The sequence below is a fragment of the Ylistrum balloti genome, unplaced genomic scaffold, assembly GCF_031769215.1.
Source record: "Ylistrum balloti isolate Yb309-2 unplaced genomic scaffold, AGI_CSIRO_Ybal_v1 Utg370732, whole genome shotgun sequence".
NCBI lineage: Eukaryota > Metazoa > Mollusca > Bivalvia > Pectinida > Pectinidae > Ylistrum > Ylistrum balloti.
This window is the reverse complement of record NW_026782432.1, coordinates 439,400-466,414: the sequence shown is the minus strand read 5'-3', so window position 1 is coordinate 466,414 and position 27,015 is coordinate 439,400. Positions and strand designations below refer to the sequence as shown.

Here is a 27,015-nt window from a genome sequence, read left to right as displayed (position 1 = left end):
CTTTCTAAATGTTACTATAATGAATGTCTCTAGGTGACACAGTTTCTATCTTAAAGTCCTGTCAAATACACGTTGATTGTGGATCCGAATAGCCTCGCCTCGTCTATGCTAATCAACTTGAAAACACTGGAAAGTTTAATATTGATTAAGCCATTAGAGAGACCGAACAGGCCTGAAGGCTTGGTACTCTCGTAACGTCGACACGATTAGGAATTGCATTAATCGTTTCATGGTGCCCAGATAGATTTCCTAATTTGAAGGCCGTTGTATCTTTTGCTCCCTCCCCATTTCTCCGATCTCATTCTTAAATCATCACCCAAACTACTTACTACATATCCCATCCCCATCCCAGCTCCTCCCAAAATCCCCATCCCAGCTCCTCTCAAAATCCCCATCCAAGCTCCTCCCAAAATCCCCATTCCAGCTCCTCCCAAAATCCCCATCCCAGCTCCTCCCAAAATCCCCATCCAACAAGCTCCTCCCAAAATCCCCATCCCAGCTCCTCCCAAAATCCCCATCCCAGCTCCTCCCAAAATCCCCATCCCAGCTCCTCTCAAAATCCCCATCCAAGCTCCTCCCAAAATCCCCATTCCAGCTCCTCCCAAAATCCCCATCCCAGCTCCTCCCAAAATCCCCATCCAAGCTCCTTCCAAAATCCCCATCCAACAAGCTCCTCCCAAAATCCCCATCCCAGCTCCTCCCAAAATCCCCATCCAAGCTCCTCCCAAAATCCCCATCCCAGCTCCTCCCAAAATCCCCATTCCAGCTCCTCCCAAAATCCCCATCCCAGCTCCTCCCAAAATCCCCATCCAAGCTCCTCCCAAAATCCCCATCCAACAAGCTCCTCCCAAAATCCCCATCCCAGCTCCTCCCAAAATCCCCATCCAAGCTCCTCCCAAAATCCCCATCCTAGCTCCTCCCAAAATCCCCATTCCAGCTCCTCCCAAAATCCCCATCCAACAAGCTCCTCCCAAAATCCCCATCCCAGCTCCTCCCAAAATCCCCATTCCAGCTCCTCCCAAAATCCCCATCCAACAAGCTCCTCCCAAAATCCCCATCCCAGCTCCTCCCAAAATCCCCATCCCAGCTCCTCCCAAAATCCCCATCCTAGCTCCTCCCAAAACCTCTCTCAGGTAACCATCTCTCCGAGACACAAAGCCAAAACTATCTCACGTAATCATCTCTCCCGGACACAGATCCGAAACTATCCCAGTTTATTATCTTTTTCGGACAGAAACCTAAACAAACTCAATTAATGCTCTCTCTCGGACAAAGACCCCAAACTATCCCAAATATATCTCTCTCGAACAGAGACCCCAAACTCTCCCACATAACTCTCTCTCGGACACAGACCCCAAACTCTCCCACATAACTCTCTCTCGGACATTCTGAAGTCATCCCGGTTTATCCTCTTTTCCGTTCCACAGAGAATTGTTTCTCTAAACACAAGATCCTACGTATAACAATATCTCGTTTAATCATAACAAGACTGTGAGTTTTCTCTCCATCGGTTCAAAGTTTCTGATGTGACAAACATTCTAATGTAAAACATCAGCAAAGAAATCGAAATCAATCCAAAGATTCAACGCCATATTGACAGAAGTCATTAATGTCAGGAAAAAAACCCGGATCATGGCCGGAAAGTAAACCCTATTAATCCATAAGAAAGCCACTGAACGATGTGACGTGGTACTCGATCAACTTCTTGGCAGTAGTCGCACCATGTATAGACACGGAATACGTACATTCACGGTTTATATATAGCTTGGTTTCTAGGCTATTGCCGAACTGGGGAAGAAAACCGTATCACAGATCAATAATTTGGGTATCCCTACGCCGGTTTTATTCCGAAAACAACGGGTGACTCATCTCGAGAAATATAGATTTCGACAGTACCAAGTCTACGTGGATGCTATTAAGAAAGTCACGTGATCTACTCAAAACCTACATAGTATTCTAAGCTACGAATGATATAATATTGATTCAGAAATATTTCAAACCATCGCTTTCTGTGATATATCCATGTGTGTAAGCTCTAGATTTTAGAATTTGTCTTTGCCAAATCCATGCAGTCAGCGTTTGTGCTTTTGTTTTTGTTTCGTTTTTTCGTTTTTTCGTTTTTTGTTTGTTTGTTGTTTGTTAAGTTTTGTTTGTTTGTTTGTTTGTTAAGTTTTGTTTGTTTGTTTGTTTGTTAAGTTTTGTTTGTTTAGGTGGGTGGAGTTGGGACGAAGAGGCAATAATAGTGAAAAATAACGAAAACAAAGAAAAAGGACACGGGACAAGAAGGAAAGGCCGAGATCATAAGTGTTTAAATGGCGATATCAAAGTCCTCATATTATATGACACGGAAGGAAACATCGATTCTCCAGCGGCGACCAATTTTACTATCTTTTATCAATATTGTAGTATCGTGGTATATTGTACTTTGTTGAGTGAACCACAATCAAATATAGATCTATAGCAGTCCTAAACTCTTGCTTCGTCATCCTACAACGGTTTCCTCCTTTGAACCCATGCACCCTTTCTTTTCCCCTTCCCTGTACTTATGCACTTACTTAATTACATTATGTTGTCAGTGCTGTCCATTGCCCATGTAATTAGACACGGAGACAGATTAATATAAGTACATTGTACTTGTTTCTGAATCCAAAATGCATATTTGCTTTTGTACTGTACTCATTTCACAAAATAAAATACAGTTTAAACTAATATTGTAGATCGTACAATAGAAGGTTAGAGGAATGCTCCCTAACCTGTCAATGTGTCCACATTTAGTCGTGTTTCCGACACGTAATATGAAAGCGAAAGGGTTTGGATCCTAGAAAGGACAATCGTTTTATTCTAAAAAAAAATATGCCAACATGTAAAGAGACAAAATGGTTAGATTTTCATTTCATAACTCAGAAAATTATGACATTTAAATATTTGTTAAAAGGTGTGCATTTTCTGTTAATTATAATATCTAAAAATTTGCATAACCATTTCATACAAAATGTCAAAATACGAAAAAACAGGACTGACCCAACACTCTCAGATCTAAACAACTATTGGCGGTAGACAGCGAGAGTCGATTAGCGTTGATTTAAAGCCGATAATCTTTACCAATTTCCTTTTAAAATTGTTTTATTTTGGTGAAGATCCTTATTTTAACTATTACAATTATGAACGAAATCTAACCATATAGTCCATTTAATCAAAACACAGCCTGTTTATCTCGGATCGATACACCGTCTCCTCTTGGCGTCATAATTCAATTATTAAATAATAATCAATATTATCGATATGATGATATAATATGTATGTCCTGAGAGTATACTCTTTATGTATATGATTGTTGTAGTGCGTGTGCAATAAAACCTTCCCGTATGCTAACCAATAACCGCGGTCAAGATTTCCCCGTTTTTACGAGAAGTGACTCACATTTACAACTAATGGCATTCTGGGAAATTTCGGCATACCAATACATCGAGATATTAAGTATTCAGATTAGAATTGTACATGTATTATATTATACTAGCTTTTGTATTTGAGATATTTTGTGCTAGTGAGAAGCCACTTGTATCTGTCGTCTATCTCACCAGTGAAACAAGGCCAAACTTCCTGTTCAAGAGTGACACATTTTGACATGTCTCCAAATTTTTTCCGTCTTTTTTTCCTATTTGTGATCGACACATTTCCTATCACTGTAATTTAGGTCAGAAGAATTTAATCGTCGAGTTCCTAGATAGATTGTACATGTATTTAGATATAGAACGACCCTTTTATCTGTCATTTCAGTCTGTATAAACAATCACGTGATCTTTCTATACAGGGTATTTATAGATTTTTACAAGGTTGTTAACCTCTACATTCCACGACGGAGTATCCTTATTTATACTGTATAAAGAGACGATCATTACATCAAAACATATCTCCCTAGAGCTGTTTTATATATTCTGTTAGCGTCACCTTTACGTGTTTTTATACAAAGGTGTTTTATGTAGACAGGTGTTCCTTACAGAAAAGTGTTATTTAAAGACAGGTGTTCCTTACAGAAAAGTGTTATTGAAAGACATGTGTTCCTTACAGAAAAGTGTTATTGAAAGACATGTGTTCCTTACAGAAAAGTGTTATTGAAAGACATGTGTTCCTTACAGAAAAGTGTTATTTAAAGACAGGTGTTCCTTACAGAAAAGTGTTATTGAAAGACATGTGTTCCTTACAGAAAAGTGTTATTTAAAGACATGTGTTCCTTACAGAAAAGTGTTATTTAAAGACAGGTGTTCCTTACAGAAAAGTGTTATTTAAAGACAGGTGTTCCTTACAGAAAAGTGTTATTTAAAGACAGGTGTTCCTTACAGAAAAGTGTTATTTAAAGACAGATGTTCCTTAAAAGGTTTTATTTACAAACAGGCGTTCCTTATATGACGGTGTGATTTGTAGACAGATGTTCCTTACAGAAAAGCGTTATTTAAAGGCAGATGTTCCTTAAAGAAAGGTGTTATTTATATACATGTGTTCCTGAAGGGAAGGTGTTATTTATAGACAGGAGTTCCTGAAGGGAAGGTGTTATTTATAGACAGGAGTTCCTGAAAGGAAGGTGTTATTTATAGACAGGAGTTCCTGAAGGGAAGGTGTTATTTATAGACAGGAGTTCCTGAAAGGAAGGTGTTATTTATAGACAGGAGTTCCTGAAAGGAAGGTGTTATTTATAGACAGGAGTTCCTGAAAGGAAGGTGTTATTTATAGACAGGAGTTCCTGAAAGGAAGGTGTTATTTAAAGACAGGAGTTCCTGAAAGGAAGGTGTTATTTAGAAATGTCTTACATCTGTTTTATAATGGGCTTTTATTGAGATGTTTATGAACAGGCAATCTTCATAAACAGGTGCTCTTAATAGACAGGTGCTCTTTATAGACGGGTGTTATTTATAGACAATTGTTCTATTTTCCTTTACATACAGGCGTTCTTTATAGAGAAACGATATGTATAACAAGTAAAGTGTACCTGTATATCAGTAACACTAATACTTTTGTTTCTGGATTAAAGGTAAGTCTCGTGATTTGTCATTATTGAAGACGTCTTCCTTCAGATGCCTCACGAAGAATCCAGGCTTGGCTAGAAAAATATATCACAAATCGAAACATCCTACCTACCCACTAACCAATATGCCACATATATACTTATGATTAAATTAGTTTTCATTTATTAAACGCAAGTAATTTCATCAAAGCTGATAATAGTTAGCGGTTTTTTTTTAACTAAAAGAATTTTAAAGATTTTGTTTTGTTATGTTTAATAAGCAAATAACTTGTTATGAGTAGAATATTAATTTCATTTTGAAGCAGTGTTCGGTGTAACTGCATAAAACAGATTGGATCTGGATTAATTAAAGGTAGATATTGGAAACAGAAGTTCGACAGTGTGAAAACAAACATGCTGTGTTTTATTGACGAATAGTTTACATGCTAAATAAATATAAATATTCTTTAGATGAACATTATCAATCTAAAATCTAGTTAATATGCACTGATTGGACATATATCGTCTGTATACAGAGTAATTTAATATGTCTGACATATTAATAACGCGTTTCAACTGGTTTTTATTATTGAATATTACTAAATATCAGATAAGCTCAAACAGGTTCCAAAATGACAAAGTTCTTCTTAAAGTACCCAGAACCTACATTTGGTCTTCAAGGTCGCGTATCTACTCACAATTTGAGTAGTTTTGATATTTGAATTTAATTTGAATTCATCGTTAATTTGATGCAACAAAGATCTTGTGTAACCTTGATTTACTAAATAGTTGATTTTCTTAATCACATCAAGCATTTACACAACTCTGATCAATAGTATTTGAATTTGCAAAAAAAAAAACAACAACAACCAAAACACACCTGTAGTTATGTCATTTATAACATAAATGTCTCAAAATTATAATTGTTAGGTTAACCATTTCAAACATACCCTACCCTTCTCGTATTTAAGACACAAGGACAAAGCATAACTTTAAAATAAATTCCATTTCGTTTTATAACCGGAATATCTCTAAAATTCCTTAGATGGTAAGACTGGGTTTCAGCTATCGACGAGGAAGATCTACACTACTAATTCGCTGTTTCTTGTGTCGAGAATAACTTTTTTACCCTTTTCCCCGCGGGGGAGGGGGTTGGGGTGGGGGTGGGGGCGCGCGGGGGTGAAGCAATTGATCAGATCGAACAATGTTGACGAATCTTATTGCAGAGTCTGGTCACAACATTCTCATTTATTTATTTACGTTTTAATGATGGAACATTGACTTAGAGAGATACATATAGGGTACATAATCAATAACTTCCTCATCAAACACATATTGCGGATAGCTGGTAAAACATGTCGATACCTTCATCCTCTGTGTGAGTTAAGCTGGTAAGCTTGTTCAATTTCATATCATTTTCAAAAAGTAAAATCCTTAGTATTACACTTAAATGTATGTACATATGTGAACGAGATTTTACCGTAAGAATTTTATCGTTGTACTAACAATACGGGAGGTCATTCAAGCCTCATACTTTGTTTAAAATGAGATTTCTCAGCTTTGGTTCAACCGAACGAAAATGTTGGGTTAAGTTTGTGTAACGCTACTAAATCACGCACACATAACATTATTTGAAAACAGATTAAGTTTTGCCGATAGCATCGTAATTTAATCTCGGAAATGAAATTAAAGCTGGAAAGTTATACAACCAGATTTTTGTCTATCTAAAACCGAACTTTTGTCACTGTTGTCGTACATGTACCTGTATGACCTAACTTCTGACACTGTGGTCATACAAGTATCTATATGACCGAACTGTTGTCACCGCAATCAAATAGACACTTGGTTATCGAACTGTTGTCACTATTGATACAACCGAACTGTTGTCACATTCAAATTTTATTTTTCCTAAAGTCTAGATTTTAATTCGTGAATTTTTATTCTGAATATCAATAATTTTCACATCTACATGAACAGGAGAGATCATGGCTGAAAAGCCCGAACATTATGGTATATCAGCTGCAATAATTACTAACTTCATATCAATAACACTACACTAATGATGAAGTGAGTTGTATATATCTTAATCACTTTTAATTGCCCGGACGGAAAGGCACCAAAGGGATTTGTAAGAAGAAACGGGGGCATCCCAGGAAAATCCACGTGGTCGGGCAAGTGATTGCGTATCCAAAGAAAACCAACATGATCGGGTGGGTGACTCCGTACCCGTAGAAAACCCATATGATCGGGTGGGTGACACCGTACCCGGGAAATGCCACGTGGTTGGGTGGGTGACACCGTACCCGGGAAATGCCACGTGGTCGGGTGGGTGACACCGTACCCGGGAAAAGCCTGATGGTTGGGTGGGTGACACCGTATCCGGGAAAAGCCATATGGTCGGGTGGGTGACACCGTACCACAGGGAAATCCCGCATGGTTGGGCGGGTGACACCGTACCACAGGGAAATCCCGCATGGTTGGGCGGGTGACACCGTACCCGGGAAAAGCCATATGGTCGGGTGGGTGACATCGTACCCGGGAAAAGCCATATGGTCGGGTGGGTGACACCGTATCCGGGAAAAGCCATATGGTCGGGTGGGTGACACCGTATCCGGGGAAAAGCCATATGGTCCGGTGGGTGACACCGTACCACAGGGAAATCCCGCATGGTTGGGCGGGTGACACCGTACCACAGGGAAATCCCGCATGGTTGAGCGGGTGACACCGTACCACAGGGAAATCCCGCATGGTCGGGCGGGTGACACCGTACCACAGGGAAATCCCGCATGGTCAGGCGGATGACACCGTACCACAGGGAAATCCCGCATGGTCGGGCGGGTGACACCGTACCACAGGGAAATCCCGCATGGTCGGGCGGGTGAACAAGTAACCCTGGAAAACCAACGTGGTAATGTAGGTGATCCTGTACCCAGGTAAAACCCACATTGTTGGGCAGATGGCCTGAAACATTGTCAGGCGAATCACAATTGGGAATACAATTTCACAACGCATGACATCGAAGCGGTTCGACTGCTGGTGAAGGATATACTAATATGTAGTAAGAAAACTGTTTCATTTATCATTTCTTTACGATGTAGTATTTTCATTCTAAATGGATTTCAATCGCACACTATTTATGTCTTTCGCGAGCTTCAAATTAATTGGTATTGGGACAATAATCCACACATCTAACACCACTTTCTCAGCAGTTATTCCCTTTTCATACCAAAGGACACCTCGCTCTGATTCTCTCTTGTCCATTCGTAATCTACGAAGCAAACAGATGGATTCAAGAGAATGTGATGGAACTCTGGCAAAGATCGTTCGGAAGCCCTCTAGGTATTTATCACGAAGTCACTACTGTCAGATCTGTAGTGCAGTTTCTCCTTTCCAATTCTGCTGATATATTTTGATCGTGGTAAATGATTTTTACTCTGACAAGGAGCCGCAGTAGTCGATATATCTAACAAACCTGTGTGCCAGCAGAATTTCTATTCCGACACGCAATCAATATGGTATTATTATTTACACTATCATATCACTCCGCGACGCCTCACGCACGACAGCCCGTGAAAAATGTACTTCCACCGAGATAATAGAGATCGTTTTCAACGCCACTGTTAATTGATGGGCTGGCACAACCTATTTCTGTGATGGGCTTCAGTGTTTTAGCGTCATATCCTACAGACATGGTACTTAACCCACAGTCCGACAAAGCGCTCTAAATTATAATCATGTAAATTAGATTTTTTTCATTTTAATCACACTGAGCGAGTTTTATCATTTATCACGGAGGGGCGATAACTCATTCGGTCAGAGTTGTGTGATTTGACGCTCCCTGTCCGAGGCGTTTTGTATTTTTGAGAAATTAGAGAAACGGACCGTTCTATGCTGACATGGTTTTACTAAGGAACACTGAACACTTCAACTAAATAGTTCTAGATGGAATGCGACGAGCCTCCCGTATAATGTTCAGTGACGTAGCCTACAGATACTAAAACACCGCCCCAACATGACTTTATACTATGCATAGACAACTGAAAATCTTCCGCTCAACGACTATTATGTATAACAAATAAGAAAGCTTACCTATTTCTAATCTCTACCTTACACCTGAGTGGAAAGGGTATAGATAGAAAATGAAGTTCTCTCTACCTTACACGTGAGTGGGATGAGTAAAGATACAAAATAAAGTTCTCTACCTTACACGTAAGTGAGATGGGTATAGATCGAAAATAAAGTTCTCTACCTTACACGTGAGTGAGATGGGTATAGATAGAAAATAAAGTTCTCTCTACCTTACACGTGAGTGGGATGGGTAAAGATACAAAATAAAGTTCTGTCTACCTTACACGTGAATGGAATGGGTATAGATAGAAAATGAAGTTCTCTCTACCTTACACGTGAGTGGGATGAGTAAAGATACAAAATAAAATTCTCTACCTTACACGTGAGTGAGATGGGTATAGATAGAAAATAAAGTTCTCTACCTTACACGTGAGTGAGATGGGTATAGATCGAAAATAAAGTTCTCTACCTTACACGTGAGTGAGATGGGTATAGATAGAAAATAAAGTTGTCTCTACCTTACACGTGAGTGGAATGGGTATAGATAGAAAATGAAGTTCTCTCTACCTTACACGTGAGTGGGATGAGTAAAGATACAAAATAAAGTTCTCTACCTTACACGTGAGTGAGATGGGTATAGATAGAAAATAAAGTTCTCTACCTTACACGTGAGTGAGATGGGTATAGATAGAAAATGAAGTTCTCTCTACCTTACACGTGAGTGAGATGGGTATAGATAGAAAATAAAGTTCTCTACCTTACACGTGAGTGAGATGTGTATAGATAGAAAATGAAGTTCTCTCTACCTTACACGTGAGTGAGATGGGTATAGATAGAAAATAAAGTTCTCTACCTTACACGTGGGTGAGATGTGCATAGATAGAAAATGAAGTTCTCTACCTTACACCTGAGTTGAATGGGTATAGATAGAAAATGAAGTTCTCTCTACCTTACACCTGAGTTGAATGGGTATAGATAGAAAATGAAGTTCTCTACCTTACACGTGAGTGGAATGGGTAAATATAGAAAATGAAGTTCTCTACCTTACACGTGAGTGGAATGGGTAAATATAGAAAATGAAGTTCTCTACCTTACACGTGAGTGGAATGGGTAAATATAGAAAATGAAATTCTCTACCTTACACGTGAGTGGAATGGGTATAGATAGAAAATGAAGTTCTCTCTACCTTACACGTGAGTGGAATGTGTATAGATAGAAAATGAAGTTCTCTCTACCTTACACGTGAGTGGTATGGGTATAGATAGAAAATGAAGTTCTCTACCTTACACGTGAGTGGAATGGGTATAGATAGAAAATAAAGTTAGGGAAACATCAAAAATATATTTAATAAAGTCTCAAGGGAACATTACATCTATAAAGTAATGAACGTTTGACGCTCGGCTGACAACATGATTGGCCACGTGACAAAACGATCACGTGACCAAATTATACGATAGGAGCGCCACTAAATTAGAAGATTTTCAAAGAAAAATGGTATATACAGTTTACTTTATGAATAATGATTGTAAAGCCTTCATATCTTATACATGCATGACATTTTTCGATGTATGGAAATAGCAACTTCTATGGGGATTGTCGATCTGTCACAATACCAGGGGCCAATTAGGCTTCCGGATTTAGACGCCGCTCGATAGTCACATTCGAAGTATGTTACTCTGTCAGGTGATAAAACACTTCTTTGGAAGAAAATGATGTTGAGGATAAGAAATAACACCCCTCCCCCAACTTCTGAAATATTTTGGAAGAAGTAAACATTATACGATAACTTACCCTCGTCAGAGTCAAACAAACTGTCGTCTGAACTGACACTTAAAAGTTCGGCATTTCCCGTCACGCGGCTATTGTATAATTTCACTCTTCTGGACCACGTGACGTCATCACCTTTGACTGTGCTCTTCAGTCGCCGTCTAGCATTTGCAAACCAGTTCGAGACTTGTACGAGAGACATACGAGAATCTCGTGCTAGGATTTCCTTTTCCGGTTTTGAGGGATAGGGGTTCCCTCGATGGTCACACAGCCATTGTTTCAATGGGCGTGTCATATTCTGCATGGTTTGTCGTTTCTGTCGAACTTTCATTTGAAATTTGATGTTACTGAAAAGACAGAAGATGATAGCCAAATGTAAAAAATAAAAAACAACAATAGATATCATAAAGTAGCATTGAGATAACTAATCACGTGATCGATCGATAAAAATAAGGAATTTTGGCACTGATATAGAAAATAGATTCAATGATATCAATATATTCTACGCTGTAAAACAAATTCCTCTACATTTCCGTAGTGGAAGTGTTTTGGATTTTATTTCTTTTTCTATTTGTCACAGATCTGCACTACCATATTCAATATCACTACATAATCTAGACCATATACTCCTTCTAGAGAAATTGAATTGATTTCATCAGAGGAATTGTAATTGCGAGAAGTTTCCGGATAAATTGTAAGTTTATTTTTTTCACGGCTCAAAATCCGGATGCAGGTTTCGTTATGCTGTGTACGTGTATCGTTAGCTGTGTACGTGTATCATTAGCTGTGTACGGGTATCGTTAGCTGTGTACGGGTATCGTTAGCTATGTATGCGTATCATTAGCTGTGTACGTGTATCATTAGCAGTGTACATGTATCGTTAGCTGTGTATGTGTATCGTTAGCTGTGTACGGGTATCATTAGCTGTGTACGTGTATCATTAGCTGTGTACGGGTATCATTAGCTGTGTACGGGTATCATTAGCTGTGTACGTGTATCGTTAGCTGTGTACGGGTATCATTAGCTGTGTACGGGTATCGTTAGCTGTGTACGTGTATCGTTAGCTGTGTACGGGTATCATTAGCTGTGTACGGGTATCATTAGCTGTGTACGTGTATCATTAGCAGTGTACATGTATCGTTAGCTGTGTATGCGTATCATTAGCTGTGTACGTGTATCATTAGCAGTGTACATGTATCGTTAGCTGTGTATGTGTATCGTTAGCTGTGTACGGGTATCATTAGCTGTGTACGTGTATCATTAGCTGTGTACGGGTATCATTAGCTGTGTACGTGTATCGTTAGCTGTGTACGGGTATCATTAGCTGTGTACGTGTATCGTTAGCTGTGTACGTGTATCGTTAGCTGTGTACGGGTATCATTAGCTGTGTACGGGTATCATTAGCTGTGTACGTGTATCGTTAGCTGTGTACGTGTATCGTTAGCTGTGTAAGTGCACCATAGCAATCGAAGTCATAATCATCTGTAACTTCAAAACAAAGTAAAAATTATGAGAACCCTGTTAAGTCGAAAAACATTTTAACGTTTAAGTTATAAATATAGCTATCGACTCTTGGCTTTATGAATGTTTTCATTTGGAAGTTTGCCATTTTCGAGTATAATTATCTTTGCATGTTGCGCAAGTGATCTGCGTAACGTCAAATTCATGTTGTTTTAAGTGTAGCTATGAAATGTAATCCTCTAAAACCAGGATGTTAATCCCTTTGAACGCCAGGCCTAGGACGCTCTTAGTACTACTACCGCGGTGGTATTCATTATTCGAACGTAAAGGCATTTACGTGCAAATCGGTTTGGAAGTAATTTCATTTGTGTAAAAATCTAATCTCTTTATATTTCAAAGGGAGTATGACGTATCAGGTACTCAATGATGCATGACTTTAAAAAGAAGAAAAAAAATATAATGAGAGATATTTTTATTTGTTTACAATTTCCTGATATTATCGAACCAGCAAAGAGGACTTTAATTTGTTTGTTTCGTTCTGAAATTAGCGTTGTTACGTTTGAATATGCATATCTGGATTACTCAAGAGACGTCGAGAAAAAACCGTTTATATCAGTCATTTATCTAAATAGTAAGATAACTCGGATCAACAAGAGAAACAGCACATTTAACTTGATATTCCAAACATTACAAGAGTTGATCGTCTAGATCATCAAGTGAAGGTACTCCTGAATCTTCATATACGTGCATTGCACGTGCTAAACACAAGCACGTACGTAGTTTGACACGTGAACATAGTGTAATGTCACCTGTCGGGGGATTTTTTTCAAAATACATGTTGGAGAATACTTTAATAGAATTTATCTAACTTGTACCCAGTAACCTGCTGTAGATTTGCGGTCACGTGGTTCAGCTTAACCAATAAATCACGTCCTCATAGTATGAATTTTGATTAACAGGCTTTTATAATACCGGACCGATCGAAATGCCACCTTCTATTTATGATGTCAACCCTATTCAATCCGCTCGGTACGTTTATAATGATAAACCAGTTCACTACTTCCTTCCATCTTTGGTGTCGTACCGATGAAATATTTTCATGACGACAGATCAGTACAACCGTTTCATTGCATTTATGAAGCCATATAACTATTTGTATATCTACATATATATTTTTTCATTGTGAAATAAAATCAACATGTTAAAACATAATGTCGGCACTGAATTTATTTTGTTTTTATAAAAAAAGTGTAAGGTATCCATGAGATTATGCATTACCAACAGTTGTGGAAAGGAAGAAGAAATGAATATATATTTACTACACACGTTTTTTCTCTTGTTAAGTACGTATCCCAATATGTGTTACCACAGTAAAACCCTCTTCTAAAGACCACCTGTCTAACACGACCACATTAAAATTAAAACAATATCAGCATTACGACCACCTGTCTAACACGGCCACATCAAAATTAAAACAATATAAGCATTAAGACCACCTGGCTAACACGGCCACATCAAAATTAAAACAATATCAACACTAAGACCACCTGGCTAACAAGACCACATCAAAATTAAAACAATATCAACACTAAGACCACCTGGCTAACACGGCCACATCAAAATTAAAACAATATCAACACTAAGACCACCTGGCTAACACGGCCACATCAAAATTAAAACAATATCAACACTAAGACCACCTGGCTAACACGGCCACATCAAAATTAAAACAATATCAACACTAAGACCACCTGGCTAACACGGCCACATCAAAATTAAAACAATATCAACACTAAGACCACCTGGCTAACACGGCCACATCAAAAATAAAACTATATTAACATTAAGACCACCTGGCTAACACGGCCACATCAAAATTAAAACAATATCAACACTAAGACCACCTGGCTAATACGGCCACATCAAAATTAAAACAATATCAACACTAAGACCACCTGGCTAACACGGCCACATCAAAATTAAAACAATATCAACACTAATACCACCTGGCTAACACGGCCACATCGAAAATAAAACTATATTAACATTAAGACCACCTGGCTAACACGGCCACATCAAAATTAAAACAATATCAACACTAAGACCACCTGGCTAACACGGCCACATCAAAATTAAAACAATATCAACACTAAGACCACCTGGCTAACACGGCCACATCAAAATTAAAACAATATCAACACTAAGACCACCTGGCTAATACGGCCACATCGAAAATAAAACTATATTAACATTAAGACCACCTGGCTAACACGGCCACATCAAAATTAAAACAATATCAACACTAAGACCACCTGTCTAACACGGCCACATCAAAATTAAAACAATATCAACACTAAGACCACCTGTCTAACACGGCCACATCAAAATTAAAACAATATCAGCACTAAGACCACCTGGCTAACACGGCCACATCAAAATTAAAACAATATCAACACTAAGACCACCTGGCTAACACGGTCACATCAAAAATAAAACTATATTAACATTAAGACCACCTGGCTAACACGGCCACATCAAAATTAAAACAATATCAACACTAAGACCACCTGGCTAATACGGCCACATCAAAATTAAAACAATATCAACACTAAGACCACCTGGCTAACACGGCCACATCAAAATTAAAACAATATCAACACTAATACCACCTGGCTAACACGGCCACATCGAAAATAAAACTATATTAACATTAAGACCACCTGGCTAACACGGCCACATCAAAATTAAAACAATATCAACACTAAGACCACCTGGCTAACACGGCCACATCAAAATTAAAACAATATCAACACTAAGACCACCTGGCTAACACGGCCACATCAAAATTAAAACAATATCAACACTAAGACCACCTGGCTAACACGGCCACATCGAAAATAAAACTATATTAACATTAAGACCACCTGGCTAACACGGCCACATCAAAAATAAAACAATATCAACACTAAGACCACCTGGCTAACACGGCCACATCAAAAATAAAACAATATCAGCACTAAGACCACCTGGCTAACACGGCCACATCAAAAATAAAACAATATTAACATAAAGCCCACTTCACTTATTTAATCACTGAAGATTTAGGTAAGAGAGGTCACGATGAAAATCTGTCGTCTCATCACACTCGCTATTCGATCTTGCATGTCACTATAAACACTATTTATGTTAATTCCGTCGTCTTTAAAGTGAACTTTAATATACTGCATGTAATGTTGTTTATGGTTCCGTGATGTCGAGATAAAAAAACGAAAATTATTTCTTCTCTTTACCATAAAATCCAGTATATACAGGCACTACAAAGCCAAGAAACGCATCACTGGCATCTGGCATTCATGTCTTTATGATTGCTCATAAACGCCCAACTCGTAGACACGTGTTTTTCACGCTTATAGTGATAATGACCTTCTTGCACTCCATATGAATTATATATATATGTATGTATGTATGTATGTATTTATATATATATATGTATGTAAGATGGATATAACGATGTCAGATGTTCCCATGATTGAGTTGGGAACAGCTGTACAAGACCAGTTAATTAAGTAGTAATAATTCATGCGCGTGCGCATATCCTTTCGTGTTAGTGACCTTGACATTCCGATGATCGCGGATTTTTTTCATCTTCAGATCAGCCACGTGTCGATTGACAGAGATTTCTCTTTCGTTGACCGAAATAGACATCTCGAGTTTATTTCAAGATAGAGACGACCAGAAGTGTTCTTTTGGTTAATGAAAAAATGTCAGTCCTTCCATAATCTAGTTCATAAAACAATCCTGCTCAAAAGTTCTATAACCAGAGATTGATTGCAGAAATCATATAGCATTGCATCCCCTCCCAGTTACCAATATTTAATTAAAATCAAACTTTGAGATGTCGGGATCTTATTTACAAGGGGCTCCCGAATATTGCAGTTTCAGAATCAAAATACACATCAACAATAATTTCGCGTGTAGTTGATGTCTTTAAAATTCGGGTAGATCGACACCCGATTAATTTTACCGATCAGCTGTCTGTTGATTGACAATAAATAAAGAGATAATTTAATTGAAGACTGGAGTCCTGATCTCTAACACCTAAAATCCACTCAGCAAATATATATACTATACTGGGTATCTATTCACACGAACACTTTCTTTTCCACGAATATGGCACGTTTCCATGCTCTCTACTGCCAGAGGCTCACTAAAATTATTTTGTATTTTTCACAAAAGTAGCGTTTTTTTTAAAGTAAAAGGTTGCTTAACTACTAAAATTACAACAGGTTAAAAATGTAGAAACGCATTTCATTTGAAATTTTAAGAATTTGAGCTTTTAAATACTAGTTACCCGCACACAGAACCATTATCAAATGCAGAGGAGGAGAGGGGAGTGTAATTTATCATACATGGATCTAAAAACAGGGAAATGAAATCCGGATTATATGGCATATAAATGAGAGAGACGGTCGTTGATAAGTATGAGAGGCAGTAATAAAACAAGAAATAAAACGAATTTTATGAAGACGGTTCTTTACATTTGAATAACCATCACGCGTATCATTAAATTAAGAAGGACGGTAAAGGTAAATTTAGATACGGATGAAATTCCGGAAACACTGGTTGCGTATAAACAACTCCTGGTCATTAATGAACAGAATATACTGTGTAACAAAGACATTAACAGCCTCCGGAATACATTAAACGTTATCAACCAGAAACCGGTCCAAGATATCGCACAGGTTTTACATAAAAACAGGTCATTATTCTAATATCAAATTACACATTTTCTTTCTAATTTTTGGAATCATTAAAATATCTTGAAATATACTAATCTGTTGACAAGATTTGTTTATGATTTAAGTGATTGTTTTCTTTCGTTCTTCAACTGAGGGTAGATAGGCGAGAACTTGGTACTGGCCACAAATGTTATTAGTGTACACATAAGGCGGTAAGTCTGTGCTTTCACAATTTACAGGAGTTGTTTTCCCGACTAACAGTTAACCACAATCGGAACACCTCGGTCGCCATATACTCGTTTTATCGATCTCTGTAATTGCCAATGTTCAAAATGGCATTACGATTTTCAGACCACGACGAATGTAGCATAATTCCTTCAGAATTAATTTCCGAAAGAGTTCCTCAAAATGACATTAAAATGTGATCTGAAACAAAGCTGATAGATCTTGAGTCCTAATTTGTATCAACCAACTTGAGTCTCCAGCAAAGACGTTAAGAATGTTCCTCACAATGTAAACAAATATTCCCCACCACGTAACCAAATTTTCCCATAATGTAATCCAAATACTCTCAATATTTTACTTCACATAATAACCCTTGCATACTGTGATATATACGAGACAATGCTAAATAGAACACTATCTCTCATCTACCTTTTGATGGGCAACAATAAACGGGAAAACTTATCTCCCTTGTAATCAACAGATGCGTCGATAGTCGGCGGCTTTGAAACAGTGCGCACGTGTTACAGTAAGGTCATGCGAATCTTAGTTTCTATAATCCTGTTTTATAATTATCATAATTTTTCACGGCGATGCCCTGGTATGTTTGAAGAAATAATAATTGATAACGACTGATGTAGAACATCACCACCATAAGGATAAGTGAACGGCGTAAACCGTCTGTTGTTCGTTGTGTTAACAGACAATGACAAAATCACAAAACAACGACTTGTAAAGTGGCCAGGTATGCAGTCACGATCACGGCCGAAAGGAATTTATCTTGATAAGTGTTGAAAGATTTATCTTTCAATCCTTGACCCTAAATTTTAGCGACCACACATAGCAGTACTAACGTATGTAATAATCTGTGCGACAATGGCGTTTGACCTCAACACGTGTAATGCCATGTTGTGACATGCTGGTAAGCAATCGCTATCAGTTTAAAGCTTGCGATTTAAAGATGTGTACACAAAAACACATCATCAAAATAAAGAGTGTCGGGTTAATCCTAACAGGGTTGTTTCCAAATGAAATAGTTTAGATTAGCGGAATTACGGATTAAAATCCGATATTTAACGAGTTACCATGTACCTAATTTCAAATTACGATATGTGCTTTACCCAGTAACGTTATCTTACACAAAGGAGTCGGACAACCGGCACAATTTACACGTAAAATGTGCGTCTTTTACAGTTTTGTACTGGAAGCCTTCAGCACCAGCTTAAAGCTGAGTCAGCAAATACGTATGTATGTATATATATGTCCGAAGCCCCGAGGTAGCTGACCGTATTGACCGATGGTCAAGATGGACGATCGATTGACCGACATTGTGCTGTTGCGGTGAACAGAGGGGCCAGGATATTAATGAAATATACCGCCACTAACACACGTGTTTATAAGATTATAAAAACACACATTTCTCGTGGTAATTAGTTTAAAAGGGTCCTGTGGGGAGGAGATAGACAGGAGAAGGGGTAAAATAACGTGTTCTCAGGGACTGATTGATGATTGTTATATTACTATAAACGTTAATGTTGTAATTGAAAGACGCCATTGTTTGAAATTGTTTCTATGCCTGCCACTTTAATAGGGCGACCTTGGAACGAATGAAAATAGCATCCAGTCTATTCAGCCATGTTTAATGAACATTAACGATAGTTTGATTGCGTCGACTTATTTAGGCTTGATGAAACACGATCGATTAACGACGCTGGGTTTCATTAATATTCAGCTCTCACTTTTCCCGTAATTACAATTCTATCCACTAGTTCGTTATATCATCGGCTATCTTCGTCCTATCGAAGTTTGTATTGCACACATAATTAACATTAAGTCTCAATAGAATTGCTTACGTTGCAGATTCGGTGACCTGTGTAGCTCAAGGCTGTAATAAAATCTCGTATATACCTAGTTAATCACGGAGGCTATCGCGTGCCACTCGGAATACAAAAACTGTTCAGAAAAAACACAAACTGTGAAAACTGGAATGCATTTTACAAAATGATGAGTTTTGAATTGAATATATTTTGTTGTTTCTAAGCATATAATTTTGTTTTCGATTTAAATTCATCAAATCCAGAAAAGATCTTTTTATTTTGATTAATACGAGCAAGATAATGTCAAGTTTTGGTTGTTATTTTCAGGAAAATTGACATTTTCAAATAAACCTTGTTTAAAATTGAAGATCTTTTTATCATCATTGGTCAAAGATTTCAAATTTCAAGGTATTCTTCATCAAATAAACTCAATTTCTGTAACCGTTAGATAAGTACGGACCATTGCCGCAAGAGAGTCGTCAGAAAACAGTGTCGTATTAGCAGTAGCTGATAATTAACACACTATATAAATGGGGGCCCTCCGCGTGCCATGGAAAGGAATAGAGACAGGCGTCACCTAGTAGTTATGCTACTCAATAACACACACCCCGTCCCCTTTTCATGTTGCTACGACATGGAAATACATTGCAGATATGTATATCTTGTAGTGTTGGGTTAAGTCATGTTTTCCGGAAAAAAAATGGTCGAGAAACAAAAACAGGTTCAGAATTCCCCACTGGAACCACTTTAAAAGTACAAACGGACCTGAGCGTGCACAGTGAAAACATATACCGTTTCCGTCACCAGCTGTTCTCACATTCTTAGTGTATTGTGAAATAAAGCGACCGGAAGAGACAGTATAATCTCGAAGCGGAGGTTATTATGTATCAATGTTCTCAAACGTCGCTGATTAGAGAGTACGTAGCTATGGTTACGGGAACCATTCCGGTGATTGGTACCGATTGATTGCATTCTGACCTTGTTTCTTGTTGGCAGTAATGGGCATCTACATCGACTTAGAATCGGCAGCCGCCAGACACGAAATTAGTCCCCGGGGTGATTACCTCTACAGGTACACATGTACACCCGTGCATAAACACGTACACAGGTACGCGATAAAAGTATACACACCTTCACGGGTAAATATGATTACAGTATATCTGAGGGAAATTCCGGGACATATGAGACTAAATATTCGTGGCAACGTTATCACAATTATTTGGTTGGACAATGTTCTATTTTCTAGTGCGATTAAAAAGTCTTATGTGTTTTTGCTCGTTAGTATGCCTTTCAGTTCTGTTGATGTATTCCTGATTCTCATATAGAACCGTGAAGCAGAAGACGCTGTTGGAACGCCTTGTCTTGTTCTACTGGTTCAGGAATATCCATGTAAATCCTTCTTTTATTCCAACGCCTCGACGAATCTGAGTTTGGATTGAGATCCGTTTTACATGTCGCTGTTTTTTGTTGCGTTAACCTTGACATACAGTCTTATAACTCTGATACATATAGTGATTCAGACGTTGTAAATTTACCGTAAATTCGTAAGATTTTCCATAAATATCCCTATAACCAAACCGCTTTGTGATCTTTTAAGATAAATCATTGCATATCATTTAAAGTCCATATTTAACACTCTAGCCCAGTATCTTACAACCGAACATTGGAAGTCTTCCTATTATCCGAAATCCTGAATGATGCTTTTCCTATTATCCGAAATCCAAATTAGGATTTTTCGCTCGTTTTAAAGTCCTCATTCAACACTCAAACCCATTGTCGCACGTCCAAACATTGGAAGTCTTCCTATTATCCGAAATCCTGAATGATGATTTTTCCTTTTATCCGAAATTCTAATCAGGATTTTTCTCGTTCTACTATCATCAAAAGCTTTAAGAAGTTTTTCTTTTATTATCCGAGATCATCAATGATGCCATTTTACCCTTACTACTGTCCGATCTTAAAGAAGACCTTTTCTATAGATACTAATATGGATCTATAGTCTTTTACAACTATCAGGAGTTCCAAGTTCGGAAGTTTCACTCTGTCTGAAATCTTGAATGAGAAATATCCAGAATATCGATTTTCAAAATATCCACTGTTCCGTCAGTACTCAAAATGAAATCCAGTACAACAATAGTCTATGTTTAAGCAGAAACCTTACTGAGCAAAGTCTAGGTTAACAAAATTCTCGTTATCAATCATTTATCAATCTATTTATCTATCCATTTGAATGCTGATAAAGGAAGTTAATATGATTACGGTAATTCCCTTTAAAAGAACATTTGTTTAAAGATAGTTCCTATTATCCGAAATCCCGATAATAACAACATTATCTGTGGTAGAATATTTTGTTTCTCTATATTTTCTGATACTTTGAAGTGTAGATCGGCACATTTTCAGATGATATCAATTATCAAGTATTTTTCTACAACCTGTATATCAAACAAACAGATGCTGAATAAGTTTTATTTATATATAATTTACGTCAGCATGAGAAATTAACTGTGAATCAAAGGAAACTGCATACTTCCAGCACGTGCAGTTGGTTCAGCGATGTGGGAAACCTGTATGAATGCATTCCTTTTAAATCAAAAACACGTGCACACGCCTTTAACGTGTGCATTACATGTAGATTAATTTGTTGTTGTGTTGTAACAATCGGTTTCTTTTCTCAGAAGAACAATGTTATACTCCTACCTGCTCTATATACAATTGTATCTTATAATTTTTACCCCTTCCCACCGTCCTCTCCACCACCACCACTGTTGTACCGTATAATGTCCCCCTCCCACCGTCCCCTCCATCACCACTGTTGTACCGTATAATGCCCCCCTCCCACCGTCCCCTTCACCACCACTGTTTTACCGTATAATTACCCCCTCCCACCGTCCTCTCCACCATCATCACGGTTGTACCGTATAATGTCCCCCTCCCACCGTCCCCTCCACCACCATTGTTGTACCGTATAATTACTCCCTCCCACCGTCCCCGCCACCACAACCACTGTTGTACCGTACAATTACCCCCTCCCACCGTCCTCTCCACCACCATCACGGTTGTACCGTATAATGTCCCCCTCCCAACGTCCCCTCCACCACCACCACCACTGTTGTACCGTATAATGTCCCCCTCCCACCGTCCCCTCCATCACCACTGTTGTACCGTATAATGACCCCCTCCCACCGTCCCCTTCACCACCACTGTTGTACCGTATAATTACCCCCTCCCACCGTCCTCTCCACCACCACCACCACCACCACTGTTGTACCGTATAATGACCCCCTCCCACCGTCCCCTTCACCACCACTGTTGTACCGTATAATGTCCTCCTCCCACCGTCCCCTTCACCACCACTGTTGTACCGTATAATGTCCTCCTCCCACCGTCCCATTCACCACCACTGTTGTACCGTATAATGTCCTCCTCCCACCGTCCCCTTCACCAACACTGTTGTACCGTATAATGTCCTCCTCCCACCGTCCCCTTCACCACCACTGTTGTACCGTATAATTACCCCCTCCCACCGTCCTCTCCACCACCACCACGGTTGTACCGTATAATGCCCCCCTCCCACCGTCCCTCCACCACAACCACTGCTGTACCGTAAAATTACCTCCTCCAAAAGCCCCCACCTCTCTAAACTTTCTTCATCTCCTAATTCAGACATAATGACACCATCATTTCTCAACAGTCTCGCAAGAAGGTCCTTATTACTTATAGTCTTCATTGCTAATTCTCTGTAGCTGAGATCAGACATGTTCTATCCATACTCTATCTTAGAAGCATAAGTCGGACATCCCGTATGTTGTTTGCCGTGGTATCAATTTTAGTGTATTACAAAGTAATACATATATATCAAATGTGTTACAATATTTAACATATGACCAACCTTAATTTTCTCGACGAATTCGAGATTCCAATCTGAATATTGGCAAAACATATGCAAAAACGGTTCGTGATGTATTTAATGTGTCATGGGGTTCCCAGTCAAAAACGCCTCCCTTACGACCTTAACTTTCTCCTACCCTCTAAATTCCTCCCTTACCATCTTAATTTTCTCCTAACCTCTAAACTCCTCCCTTACCACCTTAATCTTTTCCTTCCTTCTAAATTCCCAGCCCAAAACTCCTCCCTTACCACCTTAATCTTTTCCTTCCTTCTAAATTCCCAGCCCAAAACTCCTCCCTTACCACCTTAATCTTTTCCTTCCTTCTAAATTCCCAGCCCAAAACTCCTCCCTTACCACCTTAATTTTCTTCCACCCTCTAAACTCCTCCCTTACCACCTTAATCTTTTCCTTCCCTCTAAATTCCCAGCCCAAAACTCCTCCCTTACCACCTTAATTTTCTCCCACCCTCTAAATTCCTCCTTTACCGCCTTAATTTCCCCACCCCTCCCTTTTGGTGACCCAATTACTCGATAACATTGAAATTAATATTCTCTTTTTATTGTTGCGTAAACTCTGACTCCGCCTGTTTTACTTTACAGTGTATTTCTATGGAATCCCAATTCAAACGAGAGAGAATTATTAAGATGTAGTATGGGCAATAAATCCCCCTCCCCCGTCCATTTGATTAGGATTAAACTCAGGTAAAACATAGCTCTATTTCGGCGGGGGGGGGGGGGGTTAGAAGAAATCGACTATATCGAGGTACCTGTTTGGATATAAAACATATGATTTGACCTTTTGACTTTACAAGCGACAATTACAAGCGTACACACACTAAACACGTACATGTGCAGGCAGGAAACTGCCACCTCAGCAGAATCTACGAGGCGATAACATTCCCGGCGGAAAAATTTACCTGTAAAATCATTGATGTGGAAACACTGATGTAAAACGTTCTACGTGTGTGTACGACACCGTAATCATAACGAAGTCAGTCAGGCGTGATGGTAAATGTACCTCCATATGTCCACCCATCCATCTATAACCACGTTGCGGCTATATAATATATTGAAAACCGTGCAATATGACCTCCACTGGTTGTAACTGCTGACGCAATGTGACGTCTGTGGATCCTATATTGCATTGAATTTATATTGTAATCTACATTTCTACATTCCCCGATCTCCACCCAGAGTTGTCGTTCATAACACTTACTATATTGTAAGGAACGATAACTCTTGCAAGGTATAAACTCATCGAAACAATTTCAATGACATCATCAGAGCAATAATATGAATTTGGGATGGTGTGAATTCTCTAAAAACATTTTTAAAATCGAAGATGGCGGCATACTGACGAGGCGTCAGGACCACAGTCCCGGTCGGTTCACATTCTTTCGCTAGGTAATTGATGGTTATAGAATTCCCTCGCAAACAATTTTCCGAAATCTCTCTCCGCTGAAATAATTATTTGCTCAATTTAACTGGACCACTTGGTGCTAATTGGTCATAACAAAATATCTCCAGGTAACGAAAAGTCACGTGACATCCATCAACTTGATTTAAATATCCATGGATCTTTCGCTAAATCACTTCGCCGAGTTTACGGTCAAATTACCGATTCCGAAAGCTCACACGGTGATTATAGTGAAATCTTAAGGCAAAATATTTCAACTGGAAAATAATTTATTGAAACGAGTTTCTATGGTTTTTATCAGAGCAACTTCACAATAAAAGACGACGTGAAATTGAAAAATGCATTTAAAGTGCTAATTGCTTCATTCGCTCATTTTTTGTCTTTATTCAGGCTTCTGGGAAGTGATTCATTGGCGATGAAAATGATGTACAGCCTTAAAAATGATGATCAAACTGATGTTTTATAATTTTAAATCAATATGATAAAGGTACGGAACAAATTTCGGCCTCTGCATCCTATTTGCATCCTAAACCGTTTTGTGGGAAACACCAAATCTTCATGCCAAAAAAAGTTAGCACATTGTGGCTGGGGAATTTATTTAGGAAACATTGAAAAAAAAAATACTGTTACTTTTAGTGGCCTCACTATTCGGAAAACCTCTGGATCTATTTTCAACTGAGGGAAAGATATATTCCGAAAACCTTTTTTGCCAACTGCAGTACAAGATATTTTCTGAAAATCTAAATTGTCAACTTCGAACAAGACACATTCTGAAAACTTCTTTTGTCAACTGCGAGACGAGATACATTAGGAATACCAACCAATGATAGTACCAGATCTGTACTGAACAGTTAACCCTAGTATCAGAAAGAAAGAAATCGTACCTTTCTTGGGATTTGTAATGAAATAAAATGTTTCCATAAATCTTTCACAAATAGGTTCATGGCTCTCAATGATAGCAAATGTTTCTTCTCATTCCAGATTCATTCCTAGTTCGCCCCTTCCCTTTAACATAAATCAGATACAGAATTTCCACGGGACTATACATTATCAAAATAAGATCCGATTACGATAGTTTCGTATTTTGCCAGCTCCCGGCTATCACGACACTCATTTGACACTAGATGTCGCGAGTTCACAGGCAATTACGGTTTACCCCCGGGAGACAATGGTAGCGAGTGCGATCGGTAAGATCGGCCTGTAATACATTTTTTATCTTTAAAAGCATGCAGTCTGGAATCTGTAATCTCTATCTGATCTACGAGGGGAAGGCGGATATAAAACGGATGTACGCGTGGTAGATAATCAGACTAAAAGTGCCCGGTCAATCGGCGGTCAACAAATGGTCAAGCAAGTTTAATCTATTTGGCACAATTCAGGAAGGAAATAAAAATAGACTTCTCTCGTGCCATATCTCGTTAGAAGGTTAACTCTGCATTAACCTCGTAAATCTAATTATAAAACACACGTGCTTTTGTTTCTCGTCACACGTGTGTTTCGATGGAAACTTTTCCTGGCAGGTTTTCATGTAATAAAACCTTGGTTTAATGATATCAGAATTCGCACCGATGGATATTACGGCGGGAAAGTCTGGCAGTGAGCATTTTTTTTCCTTGAGTGGGACAGGGTATGGTACGGAATGGGATCAAACAACACGGTGAAAACCTGATAACAACTAAATGTATATATCATCAGTAGATTATTTATGTCTGCAGCATATGGATTGATACTAATCTACCAAGTCGATCTCCTCTCGTTACACAAGCTGTAATGACCAACAGCTGTACTATTTGGGTCGATGACTGGTCAGCAGTGGTCAACAAGGTCACTCAACTATTGGACTCTGGTCATTTATAGACCAAATGGCCATTCACGCCTATACGGCGTTTAAAATATTGATCAATCATTTTGAATTCTGAAATGGATTTCATGAACACATCACGTTATCAGCACGTGACCAGTATTTAACCCACAACTTCAGTAAGCGAAGCATGCACAATTACGATGAGTGACAAAATCATGATAAGAAGGCATACATTTTTGTTTACTTATTTAGATTTTCACACACGAACTAGACTTTTAATACAAAACAGAAATGCTATTTATCATTTTCAAAAAAAATAAATGTATTATTTCTTTCATATAAAGATCAGCAAGGTCATTTTATCTCTGCAGTAGCTCTCCATAGTCAACTACGTATGATATCTCATGGTACAGACGATAAACGAGAGCGAGGAGGTGTATTGTGAGTATGTATTTGGACCGTGGTCAGTTTGGCCGGACATTCACTGGTCTCGGGTTCATTGACCGTGAATACATAAAAGTGTTTATGAATGCAAGAGTAAAGGGCTGACAACTAATCGCGGACATTGACACCTCGTGAAAAGAGAACAAGTTCTAAAGTTGATAGAGGACACGGTCAGTTTATCGCCTTTCAAGCTTAATACACAAAGAAAACCTACTTCAGAAGGGGAACAATCAACGTTATCACGATATATAACTGCTATCACAATCCATCACGACTATAAAAGGATAAATACGGCGCTTAAACCTCAATCTACATGGTTTGTTTGACTTGTATCAGTACACACGATCAGGGACGAACATATGTCACCAATGGGTGTCTATCAAGTCCCT

General features: G+C 38.6%; 1 protein-coding gene across 1 annotated transcript in view; it reads right to left on the bottom strand.

Annotated features, from left to right (window-relative positions):
• The window catches only part of LOC132557829 (homeobox protein Mohawk-like), a 69,555-nt gene that overhangs the window by 13,002 nt on the left and 29,538 nt on the right, over positions 1-27,015 (bottom strand). The window contains exon 2 of the mRNA XM_060222356.1: positions 10,859-11,181. Within this exon, the coding sequence (XP_060078339.1) occupies positions 10,859-11,181 (323 nt within the window). The remainder of the gene's footprint in view (positions 1-10,858; positions 11,182-27,015) is intronic.